The following is an 18,859-nucleotide window of genomic DNA, read 5'->3' on the forward strand; positions in this document are numbered from 1 at the left end:
GACTGTGAAAAAGCCACCTGTTTGCAGTATGAGCTGAAACAAGAAGGCGGGGCATCATCTTATTTGACGTCAGCTGGGAACGTGCGCTCCAGAAGACGTAAACTTTTCGCTGCTCTGCACATGTCTGCAAATGACCATGAACGCACCACAAGTATTGATTTGGGATTACACATAAATTTTAGCTCGTAGGTAAATTGGAAAATAGATAATCCACAAATGATGAGGGTAGACTGCATTTTGGAAGCCTCTCTTTACTATCGTAAAATAAACATTATTATAGCTAATACATACCTTCAAAAAAATCAATAGTGTCCTTCTTTTTAAGGGGGAAATGAACGGAATATAATTTATAATAAATAACGGGGCTGTCCGTGTGTAAGCACTCAGGCAGATCCACTAGAAGACGTTGTGAGCAGTCAGCTGAACACCCGAGCCTGCCTAGGTGGCCGAAGACGGACGGGCACAGAGGGTGTGTTGGTGATGTTGACGGCAAAGTGTGGCTGCCGTCAGTGATGCGGGTTTACAAAATGGTTAAGAACTCTCAGGGAGATTTTGACAATAACAAATCTCTCAGTTTTCATGGTAGATCATTCTTTAAAAATATAGTGTATACTAAACGAAAAAAAAAAAGTTATGTGTCCAGTGGTCCTGGCTGCTGGGTTGAGAAGAGTAGAACTGTTGTTTTACGTACGTGAATGCCCGGGTGGGGCATCAAGTGTGCGGACTACAGAATTATGCTTCACGGTACCGGATTGTCCAGAGCGAGGCATGTCCAGCATCCCTGGAACCACTAAGTGCCAGTGGGGCCCCCAATCATGGTGGCGAACAAAAGCCCCCCAACAGACCTCCTGCATGCCCCATGGAGAGCCAGAGCCCCACTGACCATTGAGGGCCCACCTACAGCTAACGGGTGCTCGGGTCTGCCCCTGCCTCACCTGGCACCAGGGCCAGGGACTCAGTAGCTGTTCCCTGAAGTCAACTCAACCCAGCTCAGAAGTGATGGCAGAGAACTAGGTCTGTTCAGCTGCTTCTGCACGTCTCGTGGGACATACAAGATCTTTCCTTCCAGAAAACCCTCGATGACCTGCAAGCTGAGGAGGACAAGGTGAACCACCTGACCAAGACCAACAGCAAGCTCAGCACCCAGATCCATGAGGTAATACCCTGTTGCTGGGGCCAGTTCTATAGCTCAAGGGCCAGGTCTGTCATGGGGCCCAGGGTCCTCAGATACATTTGGGGAATTGGACTGACACGTCCCCCTGAGGAAATGAGGGCCTTTCTGTTGCCACAGCTAAGGAACCAGGCCCAGTCTGGTTCCTCAATTGCATCCTGGCCTCAGACTCACCCCGCTCCCCTCAACACACGTGTTTTCTCTCGCTCTTCTTGTTTCTGCAGCTGGAGGATAACTGGGAACAAGAAAAGAAAATCCGGGCGGAGGTGGAGAAGGCCCGTCGGAAGGCTGAGAGTGACCTGAAGATAACCATTGACAACCTCAACGAGATGGAGCGGTCCAAGCTGGACCTCGAGGAAGTGGTGAAAAAGTATGCCCGTGCGGTCATTCATTTCATCCGTAACATTAGCACTTTCTGTGTGGTGCCAGGTGCCAGGCACCGTGCTGAGGGCTTCACATGTATTAACGCACGTCCCTAGTACCCGCTATGTGCCAGGCACGGTGCCCACCACAGAGCACATAGGGAGGGGACAGTAGATGCTGCCCATCCACAGGGAGCTCCTAGTCTCACACAAGCCCAGCTGGGCGCCAGAAAGGGGGCTGGTACTGAGCAATGCCCCTCCCCAATAGGCAGGGAGTCTTGGCAGAAACCTGTAAGCTGGGCTTTCAAAGATCACAAGGAGTCGAGGGGTATTTCAATATCACTGCGGCAGTAACTATGGGGGACAGGTGGAGTGGAGTAAAACTGGAAGCAGGAAGGCAACCGGAAGGCTACTGCAATAGTCCAGGTATGAACTTGAACTAAAGCAAGAGGCTGAGGGGATGGAGATTAGGAGACGGACAAGCTTTCAGGGGGCAGAATCTGCACGACACAACTTTGAAGTACATTTTACCAAGGCAGTTTGACAGCTCCACGAGCTGCTGTGAGACGCGTGTGGCTAATGCTGCATCGCGGCTCCTTTCTTCTGTGGCACACCCAGAAGCTGCATGTGACCTTGACCATCCTGCTCACTTACTTGGTCTCTGGTGTCTTAGTTCTCACACATGGCTCCTTGACACGTGGAACCCACACACATATCAGAAGGAGACAGCCTTTTGTGGAAAGTTTTTGGAAGGAAATTTTCCCTAAAAAGGCAAAGCGCCCATGTGATTCTGGAGCCCCTAGAATGTAAGCTTACCAGGGCAGCGATTTCTGTCTGGTTTATTCACGGATGTGTCCCTGGAGCCCCAAAGAGCATCCGGCAATAGTAGACAGTCAATAAACGTGTGCCAGGTTAACAAATGCATGAGTGAGTGGGAGGCCTGTGCAACAGATTCTGAGGGCTTTTGTAGGGCGAGACCTTCTGGGCTGTCACCGCAGAGGGTCAGGGGGTTAGGGGATGAATGGGTTTCAGCAGGCTCAAGGCCTCCTCCGGTAGCCCAGGTTCTGTTCCCTCACCAGCTGGCTGGTATCCCCTCAGAGCTCCTCCTCAGGAGATCACACCTTCTCTTGCAGGAGGGATATGGAAATCAATTCTGTCAACTCCAAGTATGAGGATGAACAGTCTCTGAATTCCACACTCCAGCGGAAACTGAAGGAGCATCAGGTGTGTTCAGGACCGAGAAGGAGCAACTCTCCTTTTGAAACGCCCTTCCAGGCACCTTGGCCCCCATCAGCTGCTTGGCCGCCTGGGTTTCCTGAGGAGCAAGGCTGCCCCAGAGTCCTTGACACTGATCCACATTCACCTCATGCAGGCTTAAAGTCAACGCCCCCACTATGAGGACAAGGCCCTCCACAATCTGCCCCTGCCCCCTCCCTGACCTTGTCACCCAGCGTTCCCGCCCCCCACTCCCTAGCCATGCTGGCTCCTACCCCAGCCTCTCCCCTGCCTCAGGACCATTGCACATACTCTCTGTGTCCTGTTTCCCTCTGCTTTTGACAGTGTCCATCACATGCTCAGCCCCTTTCCATCACTTCCCTACTAAAAGGTCAAGTGGGTAAGTCTGTAACTTCACACAGAAGAGATAAATCCCACCCCTCCACCCCCACCGATTTGTCTGCTAGGCCCGAATTGAGGAGCTGGAGGAAGAACTGGAAGCTGAGAGGGCAATGAGAGCCAAGGTAAATGAACTACTTCTACACTTACTTGAGTCTAAGGACCCAGTGCCAGCCACGATCCAACCATAAGTAGACACTCCACTCAGGAAAGCACCAGAGGGGAGGGCGGGTTTCCAACTGAAAAGGCCCTCACTGTTTCTCGAGCCCCTACCGTGCATCAGGCACTGTGCTACGGGTGCAGTATTAATTAGGATGTAAGGCGTAAAGATACGATTCGTGGCGTGGCCCCACCTAGCGCAGGCAGAGGAGACAACATGAGCCTGGGAACTCGGAGAACTGAACTCAACAGGCTGACGAGGGAAAGAATGTCTAGACGGAGGGAATGAGACGGCACCTCCCTGCACAGGTACAAAGACGTTAAGGACCAGCAAAGAGTGGAAGGAGGCTTTAGATGAGGATGAGGCCAGAGAGCCAGTGGGAGAGGAATCGTCACGCGCCTAAACTCCAGATTCAGCCAAACGGGGGCCGGGGGTAGGATGGGCAGGGAGACCCACCCAGTGCAGGGAGGAGGACAGAGACATCCTTCACTGAGTGTGTGGGGTGGCAGGCAGAGTGCAGAGCTCCCAAAGTGCGGGCCCCCAGCCCCACAGACACCATGCGGTCACTGCAGTCTTTACCAGAGGGAGGGGCTCCCACATGGCTCCCCATCACGGTCACCCAACCTCCCCGCCCCCAGGTGGAGAAACAACGCAGCGACCTGTCCCGGGATCTTGAAGACCTCAGTGACAGGCTGGAAGAGGCTGGGGGAGCCACGTCTGCTCAGGTACCATCCTTGTGGAGGGGACGGGCCCAGGGACCCCAGTTCCTGCCTGCCTTCAGGGAGAAAAAAAAAAACTGCTGGATGAGAAGCAGTGAGAATAGGACCAGTTAGTTGCTGCTGAATTCCTGGGGCTAACTTGAGGAGAGAACAATTAATAATACAGAAGAGGCCAGAGAGGGGCTGGTTTGGTCCCCTCTCTCCTGGGGATCCTTAGCTCAGTGGTGAGGACAGACGCGGCACGGGACTGAATGCAGAGGGCAGACGTTGTAAGATACAACGTGTCTTTCAGAAAATGTGAGCTGCGGTAATGCCAGCCGATTAGGGGAAGGACTGCCACTGTGCAGACAGTCTGTTACAGTTCCTAAGAGGGGGCGTGCCATGCAGGGCCACACGGGAAGCAGCAGGGTCAGTAGCAGCAGAGGCAGGGGAGAATTGCAGGCAAGAGCCTTTATTGTGGTTTCTGAGGAAGGAACGGATAAGGCAGAGGAAGCAGGCTTAGGACTGGTTAGTTTGGATAATTTCAGCGGGCTCTGGGGCACCGGGGCTGAGCCCAGTTGGTACCTGACCATGGGGGTAATGAGAGCACGGAGTATGTGGCTGAGAGTATGAGCACCCCAGAGAGGAGGAGCTGGAGGTGTGGGCTCTAGACTGGTTGCTTTGTACTGGAAATCTAGCTGTTTGCTATCTCTAGGAGTTAGCTTACCCTGGGAGGGGCTGTTGTCCAGGGTCAGCAAAACCCCAAGAGGACAAGGCATAAGAATACAGAAAATAAAGACATGGTTAATACAGAGGGGTGACCCCATACTGCCAGGGCTGGAATCCAAGTTGGGCCTCTGGTGTGGAATGCCTCTTCCTCCAACTCACATAAAGGCATCACGGAGACTAACAGAAGCTTGAAACTCTCCTTCTAATTCCGGATAGTCAGGTCGCTTACAAATGTGGCCCCTGGGTCAAAGCTGAGAGAAGGAAAGTGGATGGGGTCCCTTAGCACTGGAAGGCTAGGCATCCTTTCCCGAGGCTCCCTGGACTGCACACCCCACTCCCTCACCATCCTGGCTTCAGGCTGTTTGTTGTAGGGGGGAGTGCTGAGAACCAAAGCTGGTATGCGGCTGTGGTCGGGGTCCTGGGAGGAAACAAAATCATCCCAGGTGGTTTGAGTGAGAGGCATCAAGAAAGGACTACATCCAGCAATGCAGGGAAAGTGAAGACGACGGGACAGGATGTAGGGCACCAGAGGGATGGGAGGAAGCAGGGTCATAGGGCTGTGACATCGGGAGCCTTGGAGCAGGGCCTACCTGGCGGGCTCCTTCTGGAAGCTCAGGGAGAATCTGTCCAAGGACTCTCCCCTGCCTTCTGGTGGGTTGCTGGCAATCCTTGGTGTTCCTTGCTTGTAGCTGAATCACCCCAACCTCCGCTTTCATGGTCACATGGCCTTCTTATGGGTCTCCCTGGATCTAAATTTCTCCCCTTATAAGGACAACCAGCCATTGGGTTAGGGGCCTCCCTAGTCCAGTATGACATTTTACCTTGTTTACATCTGCAAAGACCCTGTTTCCATCCACAGGTATCTGGGGTTAAGAACTGAGCATATCTTCTCGGGGGGCACAATTGGACACACAACACCATCTAAACGAATCCTATGGGCAATCCACCCAGAGGCTCGGGACTGACATCTCAATCAAGACATCCTATTAGAGGGGCGCAGAAATATCGGGGCACCACTGAGCAGGCGGGCAGCGTCTGCCCTAAGGAGACCAGTGCCGGTCAGTTCTGCTAAAGCCCTGCTTCTCTCTCCCAGATTGAGCAGAACCGCAAGCGGGAGGCAGAGCTGCTAAAGCTGAGGCGGGAGCTGGAGGAGGCGGCCCTGCAGAGCGAGGCAGCGGCCTCCACACTGCGCAAGAAGCACACGGACTCCATGGCTGAGCTCACGGAGCACGTGGAGAACCTGCAGAGGGTCAAGGCCAAGCTGGAGAAGGACAAGCAAGTCATGAAGGCTGAGATCGACGACCTCAACGCCAGCATGGAGACGGTGCAGAAGTCCAAGGTGAGGTGGGGGGACCCCCCCCCAGAGTCACAGGGACGTGCCCCAGCATCTGGCTGCTTCACACATATTCCCCAAGCCCCCAGCAAGCCCGGGGCATGTTCTAGATGTTGTGAAGGGAATCGAGATGAGCCCGTCACAGATCCCACAGGAAGGTGTATAACCTTGGCCAAGTTCATAATCTAACTGTGCTCTTCTGTAAAATGGAGATAACAATAATCCCTGCTTCATAGAGCTGTTGTGAGGGCTTCAACAGTTCCTGGCACATAAGAAAAGATCAATAAATGTGACAGACTAGGAAGAGTGACAACAGAAATGCACGCATCGCCATAATGAAAAAGTGATACATGGCAAGAAGGAAAAGCGAGTAAGCCATTCAACACGCCTTTATCAAGCAGCTGCCACAGAAAGAGCCTTCTTGTGACATGAGGGAAAGGGGGCTCCAAGGGTGAGCAAGGATGATGCTTTGGGGTCCCTGGCTCAGCCAACCAGTATCTCCAAACTTCAGGCACTCATGAGGCATCTTCACAGTTCCCATTTTATCTGCACACCCTGGAACTAAGGCTAGTATTTTTTTCTTAAATTGGCCCATTGCATTTTCTTACTGGGTGAAGTCCTCAGGGGTCCAGAGTGGCTAGAAAAGGGGGATGAGCCAGAGAGTGAGGGTCTGTGTGCCAACCCAAAGACTCTAAGTTTATGTATAGAAATGATAAGGTGGGGCAGGGCGAGGGGGATCGGGGGAGATGGTTCTGAGATAGGCACGTTCTGGAAGGACGAGGGAGGTAGTCTAGGAGGCTGCACTAGGGGAACCCAGGTGGAAAGCAGGGAGGGTTTGGCCTGGCTTCTCCATTTCCCCACTGGGTACATCTTCCTTGAGCAGATGAATGCCGAGGCCCACATCCGAAAGCTGGAAGACAGTTTAGCAGAAGCCAACGCCAAGGTGGCTGAGCTGGAGCGAAACCAGGCAGAAATCAATGCCATCAGGACCCGCCTGCAAGGTGAGCATGCCTCTCCCTGCAGCTTCCCGAGGAACAGTGTGTGGAACAGAACAGGGATGCTCAAGGAAACCGAAAGAGTACCCATGTCCTCTTCCCGGAGCTTTCTTGGCCTTGGAAACTTCACACCCGCTGTGATGAGACAGGAGATCTGATTCCACCCATGGACTGCCCCAAGCAGCATCTTTGCAACATAAAACAAGTGACACTATTCAAAGCATTTCCCTATCAGTTGTCTCAACCACCCTGCGAGATCAGCAGGAGGGGCGGTAGACAAAATTCAGTTTTTAAACATTTTAAAACATGATCCACATATTAAGAGCAAACATGTGTCACCAGTAAGGGAGCCAGAAAATGGTGAACTTGCCCTCAAGGGGCATTTGAAGGACAGAGATTTACAGTCATTTGGGGAAAGGGAAGCTTCAATAACTTTGCTAAGTTAGAGGCAGAACAGGTTAATGTCCTACCACACAGTAATACTGCAGCCTCTTGGTTTTGTTTTGTTTCTTACCAGAAGAAATCCTTTGCATCCTAGGACAAAAATAATTTGTGACTTATCACTATTCACTTAACACCTAACCTTGCAGAGGCTGGGCCCTCACAGACACGTACTCCCTGAGAGAAGTAAACACTCCTCAGGCCAGTTAGACCACATTGCAGTGTGACCCCAGAGACCCGTTGGCATCCTTTGGCCTTATTTCCCGCATCCTGAATACTTTCTAAAATCAATATTCCCTTTGATGGATAAGAAAAGTGAAGCTCGGCGGGACGAGGTAACTTGCCACAAAACCAGAATGACTTACAGGGCAGGACTCAAGCTCGCTCGTGCTCTCTGGCTCATGCACGTCTTCCTGGCCTCCGGCCCCCACAATCAGTTCACAGATGACAGGAGCATACGTTCTGGGACCGTGACAATTACATTTTCAAAGTAAAGGCTCTCTGCCCCACTGTTTCCTTTAAACTTCCTTGCGGGATCTCGTGCCGGGGCTGGGACTCCGTTATCTGGAGCCCTGTACCTCATGCAAGACACCTGGATGTCAGCAATGTTTGGACAACTGCTCCCCTCCTGGGCTCGCTTACTTTAGGCGGCCGGCAATGGTTCGCCATTGCTCCCCCTTCCAGCCCACTTGGCCAAGTCATCATATTTATTGGGTACTTTGAGAACGATGCACTGGGATAGCTTAGGATCTGGCTGGGGAGCCAGTTTTTCATCCGCTATTTCTCCCATTCCCCTTCCTGCCCAGCTGAAAATGGTGAACTGAGCCGGGAGTATGAAGAATCACAGAGCCGGCTCAATCAAATCCTGCGGATAAAGACATCACTGACATCGCAGGTGGACGATTACAAGAGGCAGCTGGATGAAGAATCCAAGGTTTGTTTGGTGATGGGGTGGGGGCGACAGAGCTACCTTCCTGAAGAAAGTTACAGGTTATGAAGATGTAGAAGGAACATGAAAAGTGGTACCTAGGGGCACCTGGGTGGCTCAGTTGGTTGAGCATCCGACTTCAGCTCAGGCTATTATCTCACGTTTGTGAGTTTGAGCCCTGCATTAGGCTCATTGCTGTCGGTGCAGAGACTGCTTCAGATCCTCTGTCCCCCTCTTTCTCTGCCCCTCCCCGGCTCATGCTTGCTCTCTCTCACTGGCTCTCTCTCAAAAATGAATAAAAGCATTAAAAAAAAAGCATTAAAAAACTGTAATATGCTACGTGTATGACTAAATGAAAGTGATGAACTCCCATATCCTCATGGACAGTAATTGGAACAAAATGAGGAAAATAAACCCTGATGGCCTGGGTTGTAGAATCGGTGTCCTTTCCCCCCTTCACTTGCTGCACTGTCAATCCAATGCTGCAGATGTCTAAGCAATGGCCCTGGGGTCCACAGAGACCAGCGGGGCCTCTGACGGCCTCCACTGGTCCCCACAGTCTCGCAGCACGGCCATGGTGAGTCTTGCCAACACGAAGCATGACCTGGACCTGGTGAAGGAGCAGCTGGAGGAGGAGCAGGGAGGCAAGTCAGAGCTGCAGCGCCTCGTGTCCAAGCTCAACACTGAGGTGACCACCTGGAGGACCAAGTATGAGACGGATGCCATCCAGAGGACCGAGGAGCTGGAGGAGACCAAGTGAGTGTGACCCTGTCCCAGAGAGCTGGGAAGGCTGGGGTGTGGGTAGTGCTGGTGGTCTGACCACATCAGACACTTGCTGAGGCCAGGGTCACGTCCAGGAGAAAGCAGTTCACAGGCTCCTCTTAAAATTTAAAAAAAAAATTTTTTTTAATGTTTATTTATTTCTGACAGAGAGAGAAAGAGAGAGACAGAGCATGAGCGGGGGAGGGGCAGAGAGCGAGGGAGACAGAATCCGAAGCAGGCTCCAGGCTCCGAGCTGTCAGCACAGAGCCCGACGCGGGGCTCGAACTCACAGACCGCGAGATCATGACCTGAGCCAAAGTCAGATTCTCAAACGACTGAGCCACCCAGGCGCCCCCTCTTAAAATTTTCTTTAATGTTTATTTACTTTTGAGGGAGAGAGAAACAGAGTGTGAGTGCGGGAGGGGCAGACAGGGAGACACAGACCTCGATGAGGGCTCCAGGCTCTGAGCTGTCTGCACAGAGCCTGATGTGGGGCTCAAACTCATGAACTGTGACATCATGACCTGAGCACAGGCTCCTCTTAAAGTGGGGGCCGGGAGGGGATGTGTGTCTAGATAGGAGAGCCCATTTTGTGCCCTTAGCAAAGTAGCCTTTGGGTTCCATCCTCAAGGATCTCTACATGTCAGCATGAAAGTGCTCAGGCTCCTGCAAGGAAGTCAAGAACAGGGCCTCCACCTCCAGGCAGGGTTTCTCTGCCCTTAAAGTGCTCAGGAAGCTTCCACAGGTCTGCTAGGTCTGTGGCGGGGCCTCTGGGCGATGTTGGGAGGGCTCAGACCACACTCCCAAAGGTCCTCACTCTGCTGGTTCCCCAGCTCTGTGCTAAATGCCCTCAAAGCTTGCAAGCCTTCTTCCTCATTTGCAAACTAGAGTGGTGGACATTCTGCCTGATGGGCCTGAGGAAGTAAGAGTGGACACGTGAATGTGGCTCAGAGCCACCGTCTTGTAGAACAGGCTGGCTTGCTTGCCCATGGGAAGCCCTGCATGTGAGCCACCAGGCACCCGGCAGGGAGGGTACCCCGGCCTGCTTGCCTGTCTTGCTCGCCCCCTGGAAATTTGTGGCGACATGACAGGGATAAGCACAGAGCCCTCCAGCTGACGTAAATCTCTTATCAGAAGGTCTTCATACATTGAGCCTAAATCTGCCTTCCTGTAGCCTCCAGCTCCTGAGCTCTGGCCCTTTTCTATTTTCTGCTGAGAGCGGCCAGCAGCTGCCTGGTCCCACCCCAAAGCTCACTCTAGATCTCAATCCCTCACCCCTCTCTGCCTGGACCTTCTTCCCCAGACACCCACAGGGTCCTTGCCCTCCCTCCTCTCCCTCCGGCCTCCGCTCATGTGTTCCCCTCCCTGCTTTACTTTCTCCGTGGTGCTTCTGTCTCTAGTTCTATCCCTCGTCTAGAACAGATGTTTTGTGAAGGCAGGAGTCTTAGTCTGTTTTTATTCAATACTGTTTTTCGAATGCCTGTAACAATACCTGACAGAGTAGAAACAATACATAATTGTTGGATGGATGGATGGATGGATGGATGGATGCACGGACAGACAGTGGTTGCTTTCCTCTAATACTCTCCATTTTTTCTGCATCTTCTCCACTGTGACCCCAGAGCTCAGGACCACAAACACAGCCCCCTGGCCCATGGGCTTCTATGTTTCCTTGATGGCCTCTTTTGCCCTCACCCACAGGAGGAAACTGGCCGCCAGACTCCAGGAAGCAGAAGAGACAGCCGAAGCCGCCCAGGCCAGGGCTGCCTCCCTTGAGAAAAATAAACAGCGACTCCAGGCAGAAATCGAGGACCTCACCATCGACTTGGAGAAGGTCAGGGGGTCAAAATGTTCGAAGGCTGCCTATTTGCTGGGTCCAAGGGACCCCAGGGAGCTGTTGGAAACTGTCACATGTCTGGGCTTACCAAGAAAAAACAGGTGGCCCAACAGGATGGAGCACAGGGTCTGTATTCAGGCCCACTGAACACAGGCTCTCGCCTGCAAATGTGTTTATATACTCATAATTCTGCAATCTTAACACCCAACAGGTCGCTATTCAAATAGCTCTGTGGTGAGGACAAAACAGTCCCAGGAAGTCATGCAACCTATCGTCTCTGTTCCCCTTTTCCTCACACAAACCACATAACACACACTTTGTGTGGCTAAATATTCCTGTTTGCATCCCTGGTTCAGACTGATTTGCCAGACTTCAGCCAAATTAAATAAGATTTCAACTGGTACACAGGAACCTGGTCTTGGTGTTTCAGGGCAACTGCTTCATGCCAGTGGTGAGGGGCAGAGGGGCATATCCATGTGAGAGGCTTCAGGAAAATAGCCCCAAAACCTGAAAAGGTTTTACTCCTCCAAAATTAAGAAATGAAGCAGAAATTTACAAAATCCAGTATTGCACAGCAATAAATACATAGTTGCTGGAGTGCCTGGGTGGCTCAGTCGGTTAAGCATCCAACTTCGGCACAGGTCATGTCACAGTTCGTGAGTTGGAGCCCCACATAGGGCTCTGGCTGACAGTTCAGAGCCTGGAGCCTGCTTCAGATTCTGTGTCTCTCTCACTCTCTGCCCCTCCCCAGCTTACGCTCTCTCTCTCTCTCTCTCTCTCTCTCTCTCTCTCTCTCTCTCTCAAAAAATAAACATTAGGGGCGCCTGGGTGGCGCAGTCGGTTAAGCGTCCGACTTCAGCCAGGTCACGATCTCGCGGTCCGTGAGTTCGAGCCCTGTGTCAGGCTCTGGGCTGATGGCTCAGAGCCTGGAGCCTGTTTCCGATTCTGTGTCTCCCTCTCTCTCTGCCCCTCCCCCGTTCATGCTCTGTCTCTCTCTGTCCCAAAAATTAATAAACGTTGAAAAAAAAAATTAAAAAAAAATAAACATTAAAAAATAAATACATAGTTGCTGGACACTTATGAAAAGGAGGAAAGGTCTATGAAAAATAAGGTCTGAGAATAATCAGCTTTGATTCACAAGAAAAATAACACCAAACCCATCTCTGAGTTGGACAATGACATGTAACAGGTATTAGTAAGTCATGGAGAAAAATGTTACGGGGGGTTGGGTGAATGTTATAAATCTGGGAAGGCCACTGTGGCCCAGATCCCTCATCATACACCTAAGAAAATCCTAGCCTGGGAAGATAAAATGGACTGCCCAAGGTCACATATCTAGTAGTAGGAGTTTTAGAACTGGAGGGTAACTCCAGGCTCCTTGCCCTGTGCTTGTGCTATAAATGTTGAATTATATCCCAATCCCCAAGAAATCTGTGGTCACCAGAGTTACTGGGGAGGGCTGGGGAAGGCAGGGAGGAGGGCAGAAGCAGAGGAACTGGATGGAGAGTCAGAACCCCCGGACACCATCATCCCCACCTCTCCCCAGGCCAATGCTGCGGCCGCTGCCCTGGACAAGAAGCAGCGGGTCTTTGACAAGATGCTGGCCGAGTGGCAGCAGAAGTGCGAAGAGCTGCAGGTGGAAGTGGACAGTGCGCAGAAGGAGTGCCGCATGTACATGACCGAGAGCTTCAAGATCAAGACCGCCTACGAGGAGTCCCTGGAGCACCTTGAGTCGGTGAAGAAGGAGAACAAGACTCTGCAGGGTGAGTCTGAGGGCAGGGACAAAGACCCAGGCAGGGCCTCCCTCCTCCTGAGCGCATCACAGGCACATAGTAGGTACCTGGCACATAGTAGGTACACACGATAGATGCCAACTGCCTGGCAAGCAATTTGTAGAAGCACTTGGGCACTCAGCAACATGACTTCGAGCAGGTGAGTTACTTCACCTTTCTGTGCCTCAGTTTCCTCATCTGTACATTGGGGAAATAATAATGTCTTCCTTGTAAGGTTGAGACAGTTGGAATAAGATAAAATGTGTAAAATCTTCACTGAGTAGAGTAGCTGGCAGAAATGAGGGCTCAACAGATTTTATGTATTGAGCCCTTACATCTGTCCTATGCACACAACATACATGGAAGATTTCTTACGTATAGGAGTCTCATGCTGGAACTCCGTTCTGTTGGATGTTGTTTGAAAATTGGTGCCTATCTGTTGAAGAATGTTTTGCTATACAGGGATTTGACTGCATTAATGAGTTTTTATGGCAGGTACACATTTCTAACCACAAAATCAGTTGTGTAAGATAGGTCAGGGTTTTTTGTTGTTGTTTTGTTTTTTTTTTTGTTGTTTTCAAGAACTGTTCTGCTGAGCAGCAAAAATCTCAGTCAACACAGGGTTTCCTCAGTTCAGGTTAGGTGCCTGATGTAGGGTCACTGCAATGGAGGGTAGAGGCAGATGGTCCCTGATTGCCCCCCAAACCTGCCCAAGGTCCTATGAGTCCCTCCCTGGGGAGTTGTCGGCTCACAGGGTATAATCTCAAGAGCCCAGCATGTGAGGTATGAAGGCTCTGCTTCTGTGGTCTCAAAAGTGTGAATACTAAAGGTCTTAAATATAAATACCTGAGTTAAGATAGGGGAGAAACAACCAGAACACCCAGATCAAGGTTGCCTGGACTAGGAAAATAGGAGGTGGTTGCTGATTAGGTTCTGCTGAAGGTCCCAGGGCCCTGCCTCCTCCCTTAACCCCCATCCCACCTCCAACTCCTGGTGCAGATGAGAAAGCTCCCCAGTAACCTGGGAGTTAAGAGCAGAGGAATATGCACTTCACCTGGCCGGTGAAGCATAGGTGGGAACAAACCTTGTAAAGTAGCCCCAGTCAGGGGCACCTGGGTGGCTCAGTCAGTTAAGCATCCAACTTCAGCTCAGATCATGATCTTGTGGCTCATGAGTTCAGGCCCTGTGTTGGGCTCTGGGCTGACAGCTCAGAGCTTGGAGCCTGTTTTGGATTTCTGTGTCTCCCTCTCTCTCTTCCCCTCCCCTACTTGCGCTCTCTCTCGCTCTCTCGCTCTCTCGCTCTCTCTCTCTCTCTCTCTCTTGCTCCCCCTCAAAAAATAAATTTTTAAAAAATTAAAAAGAAATTAAGTAAAGTAGCCCCAGCCTGGTGGGAGCCATGGAGGAGAATGGCCAAGCAGCTTACTTGGGCTGAGAGGGTGTGAGGCAGCATCACAGCATTCCTCACGGTCCCAGAGCAGTGCAGTAGAGAATGTTCTGGAAACAGCCACTATGTCCAGGACAGGCGACGGGAAGCCATGTGGGCTACGAGTGTGTCTGTGACATCAGCACAGATGGACCCCAACAGCTGAGACTTAGATGATGCCCCCAGTGCTTTCTACTCTACCTGGAACTTAGAAACCCAAGCAGGAAGATATTGGATTAAATGAGATTTCTCTGAACTCAGGGGAGGCTTGATGTAGGAATGGAGTTTGGTCATGGATTAGTCAAGGTAGTCACATTTCTTGGACACCTCTGGTTGCGGCTGACATTTATGGCTGCTCCAAGGTGCTGGGTGGGTCCCTGGGAGCTCCTCTGGGTGGGCAACAGGTCTCCCAACTGAGGAAGGAGATCAGAAAGGCTCTACTCCTCCCACCTTTTCTTGGTTTTCAGACCTGGTGGGGGGATGCAGAGGGGGAGAAAGGGTCTGAGAAAGGAAGGCCTGGAGTTTAGGCCTAATGGGCCTGGGGAGTCCTGGGCACTGGCCCCCCAAGCTGTTCAGTGCTTACCCATTCTTTTGTGGGCCTCAGCCTCTCATCTGTAAAATGAGGAGCTTGAACTCACTGTTCTCCAATGCCCAAGCCCTGATGCTCCATGAGTCTACGACTTGGAGTATGTTGCTTCTCTTTGGATACAGTGAGGCTAGGAGTGCCTGCTTCTGCCCTGATGTGAGAATGTCTGTGTCATATGCCATGGCCCTGGGAAGCTGGTGGTCCTCGTGTGCCTTATTAACGAGAATATTCCTTTCTCAGAGGAGATAAAGGAACTGATTGATCAGCTGGGTGAGGGAGGACGGAGCGTGCATGAGCTGCAGAAGTTGAAGAAAAAATTGGAGATTGAGAAAGAAGAACTCCAGGTGGCCCTAGAGGAAGCGGAATCTTCCCTGGAGGTAACCATGTGGCCATCACCTTGAAGGCTAGACCCTTGGCCAGGGACTATGCACCTACTTGGCCAGAAAGACTGATGTTTATATTCCTGGCAGGTTGAAGAGAGCAAGGTGATTCGAATTCAGCTGGAACTGGCTCAGGTTAAAGCTGACATCGACCGGAGAATCCACGAGAAAGAAGAGGAATTTGAAGCTACGAGGTATGGGGCTGAGGTGATGGGAGGCTGACTTTGGGTAGCATTGACGGGCCTCTGCCACCTACTAGTCATCTGACCTTGGGCAATTTAGGTGAATACTCTGAAACATAGTACTTCAGTGATCACAAAACACCATGGGATAATTAATCATCATCATCATCATCATCATCATCATCATCATCATCATCCAAAAATGGGCAAAGGACTTTAACAGACATTTCTCCAAGGAAGATATACAAATGGCCAATAAGCACATGGGAAGATAGATGCTCACTACCACTAGTCATGAGGGAAATGCCTCACACCCATTAGGATGGCTGCCACCCAAAACGCAAGAAATAACAAGTGTTGGTGAGGATGTAGAGAAACTGGAACGTTTGTGCACTGTTGGTGGGAATGTAAAATGGTACAGCCGATGTGAAAGCCACAATAGAGGTTCCTCAAAAAATTTAAAATAGAATTACCATATGATCCAGCAATCCTACTTCTGAATATTTACCCAAAAGAACTGAAAGCAGGGTCTTGGAGAGATACTTGTATACCATGTTCATAGCATCATTCAGAAGAGCTGTGGCATGAAAGCAACCCAAGTCCACTGACAAAGGAATGGATAAACAAAATGTGGTCTCTACACACAGTGCAAATTTATCCAGCCTTCACAAGCAAGGAAATTCAGACACCTGCTACAACATGGGTGAACCTTGAGGACATTATAACTGAGTGAAAAAAAGCCAGTCACAAAAAGACAGATACTGCATGGTTCTACCTACAAGAGGAAGTACTTAGACCAGTCACAATCACAGAAACAGAAAGCAGAATAGTAGTTGCCAGGGGCCAGGGGAAAGAGGGATATTGGGGAGTTAGTGTTTCATGGGGACATGGTTTAGTTTTATCAGATGAAAAGAGTTCTGGAGACAGGCGGTGCCAATAGAAGCACAGCATGATGTATGTGTTTAATACCACAGGACCGCACACTTCAAAATGGTTAACATAGAACATTTTACGTAATGCATATTTTCCCACAATAAAAAAAAATCAGAAAGCCCCCCTGTGAGATGGATGCAGTTGCCCCATCTGACAGATGTGAATGACGACAGCTTCTCGTCACCCCTCTCAGGGGTGGTGAAGATTAACTGAGATGATAAATATGAAAGTACTCCGTAACCTGCAAAGCCACACAGATATAAATTACTATGAACATTCATGAACCCTCAGAAAACATCCACCATGTCATGGAAAAGAACTGATCTGCTGGGTGCTGGATTTGGAGATTTCTTTTTAATTCAGTGTCCACTGTTGCTGCCTGAGGTTCCAGTAAGTTTTGGACTCAGCACTAAGTTTTTGTTTACAGAAATATGATTTGTTGTGATTCTGAGAAGATCAACACATTTGCAACTGTCCACATTGGCATCTTGCCTAAACTGCCTGCCTGAAATCTTCCTGCACTATTGCTTCCTGAGTTTACAACATCCCCCAGAATCACCCCTAACAAAGCTGCAGGCAGAGCCACTGGAGGGAGAAGCCCCATGACTCCGCAGCCATTAGAATAAACCCTAAATATCTAGCTATATGCCACTATGTGGCGTGGCGGGGGGAGGGGAGGAGAGAGAGTTTGCAACAGATTGGAGATATAATTTACATAGTTTGCCCATGACAAGGGAAAAATTCAATGGTTTTCAGTTGTGCAATTATCACTGCAATTTTAGAACATTTTCATCACTCCCCCCAAAGAAACCCCATATCCTTTTGCAGTGTTGCCCCATTTCTCCCCACCACCCCCACTCCCAGACCTAGGCAACAACTAATCTAGCCAACAACTTTCTCTGGATTTGTCTATCCTGGACATCCCATATAAATGGAATCCTACAATATGTGGTCCTTTGTGACTGGCTTCTTTCACTTGGCATCATGTTTTCAAGCTTCATCCATGTTGGAGAAAGTGTAAGTATTTCATTCCTTTTTATTCCTGAATACTATGCCATAGTTTGGAAAGATCCCATTTTGTTTATCTATTCATCAGTTGATGGACATTTGGGTTGTTTTCACCTTTTGGCCACTGTGGATAACGCCACTATGAGCATCCATATACGAGTTTTTGTGTAGATAGAGGTTTACATTTCTCTTGGGTATGTACCTAGGACTAGAAGTTCCGGTAATATGTTCACTCTGTGTTTAACTTTTTGCAGAATGGTCAGATTCTTCTCCAAAGCAATTGTACTATTTTACATTCTCAGGGTTATAAGGGCTGTAGGGTCTCCAGATCTTCTCTAACATTTTATCATTACCTTTTTTTATCCTAGCCAACCTAGTGTATGGGAGGTAGTATCTCACTGTGGTTTAGAACTGTATTTCCATTATAGCTAATGATGCTGAGCACCTTTTTAAGTTGTTTTTTTTTTTTTAAGTTTCTTTGAGAGAGAAAGAGAGAGCACGCATCAGCACAGAGCCTGATGCAGGGCTCAAACCTACGAACCATCAGATCGTGACCTGAGCTGAAATCAAGAGTTGGATGCTTAACCAACTGAGCCACCCAGCTGCTCCTGCTAAGCATCTTTGATGTGCTTATTGGCCACTTCTCTATATTGCCTGGAAAAATGTCTATTCTAATCCTTGGCCCATTTTAAAAACTAGGTTGTCTTTCTACTGTTGAGTTGTAAGAGTTCTTTAAATATTCTGAATACTAGACCCATCCTTTATCAGATATGTAATTTGCAAATATTTTCACCCATTCTGTGAGTTGCCTTTTCAGTTTCTTAATAATACCCTCTGAAGCACAAATGTTTTTAAATTTGATGAAGCCCATGTATCTGTTTTTTTCTTTGGTAGCCTGTATTTTAGGTGTCATATCTAAAAAACTCTTTCCCTAATTTAGTCACAAAGATTCTTGCCTATTTTTCCTAGATGAGATCAGAGTTTTACAGTTTTAGCTCTTACATTTAGGTCTTCGGTCCATTTTGAGTTAATTTTTGTATAAGGTATGAGGTAGGGGTCCAACGTCATTCTTTTGCATGTGGATATCCAGTTGTCCCAGAACTACTTTCTGGAAAGACTGCTCTCTCCCTATTGAATGGTCTTAGCATCCTTGTTGAAAATGAATTGGCTTGGGTTTATTTCTGGATTCCCAATTCTATTCCATTCATCTATAGGTCTATCCTTGTGCCATGACCACAATGTCTTGATTACTGTGGCTTTGAAATTGGGAAGTGTGAGTCCTCCACCTTGGTGTTCTTTTTCTAGATTATTTTGGTTATTCTGGGTCCCTTGCATTTCTATATAAATTTTAGGATCAGCCTGTCAATTTCTGCAAAGAAATCAGCTGGCATTTTGATACTGACTACACCGAATTCCACCTTCACAACATTATGTCTTCCAATCCATGAACATGAATGTCCTTCCATTTATTTAGACCTTTATTTTTTTCAACATGTTTTATAGTTTTTTTTTTTTGTATTTATTTTTTAAGTCAAATTGAATAAA

At 49.4% G+C, this 18,859-nt stretch overlaps 2 protein-coding genes across 5 annotated transcripts in view; one reads left to right on the forward strand and one right to left on the reverse strand.

Moving 5' to 3' along the window:
- The window catches only part of KPNA7 (karyopherin subunit alpha 7), a 102,408-nt gene that overhangs the window by 80,322 nt on the left and 3,227 nt on the right, over positions 1–18,859 (reverse strand). The gene's annotated exons all lie outside the window — the stretch shown is intronic.
- SMYHC (superfast myosin heavy chain) overlaps positions 1–18,859 on the forward strand; it is a 65,770-nt gene that overhangs the window by 36,714 nt on the left and 10,197 nt on the right. For all 3 annotated transcript variants that reach the window (NM_001009221.1, XM_019820223.2, XM_045047336.1), the window contains 13 exon segments: positions 1,070–1,156; positions 1,396–1,541; positions 2,667–2,757; positions 3,216–3,272; positions 3,946–4,032; positions 5,828–6,073; positions 6,951–7,068; positions 8,310–8,437; positions 8,991–9,187; positions 10,895–11,027; positions 12,577–12,793; positions 15,052–15,188; positions 15,282–15,385. In NM_001009221.1, coding sequence (NP_001009221.1) covers positions 1,070–1,156; positions 1,396–1,541; positions 2,667–2,757; positions 3,216–3,272; positions 3,946–4,032; positions 5,828–6,073; positions 6,951–7,068; positions 8,310–8,437; positions 8,991–9,187; positions 10,895–11,027; positions 12,577–12,793; positions 15,052–15,188; positions 15,282–15,385 — 1,748 coding nt within the window.

This window comes from Felis catus, chromosome E3, assembly GCF_018350175.1.
Source record: "Felis catus isolate Fca126 chromosome E3, F.catus_Fca126_mat1.0, whole genome shotgun sequence".
Taxonomy (NCBI): domain Eukaryota; kingdom Metazoa; phylum Chordata; class Mammalia; order Carnivora; family Felidae; genus Felis; species Felis catus.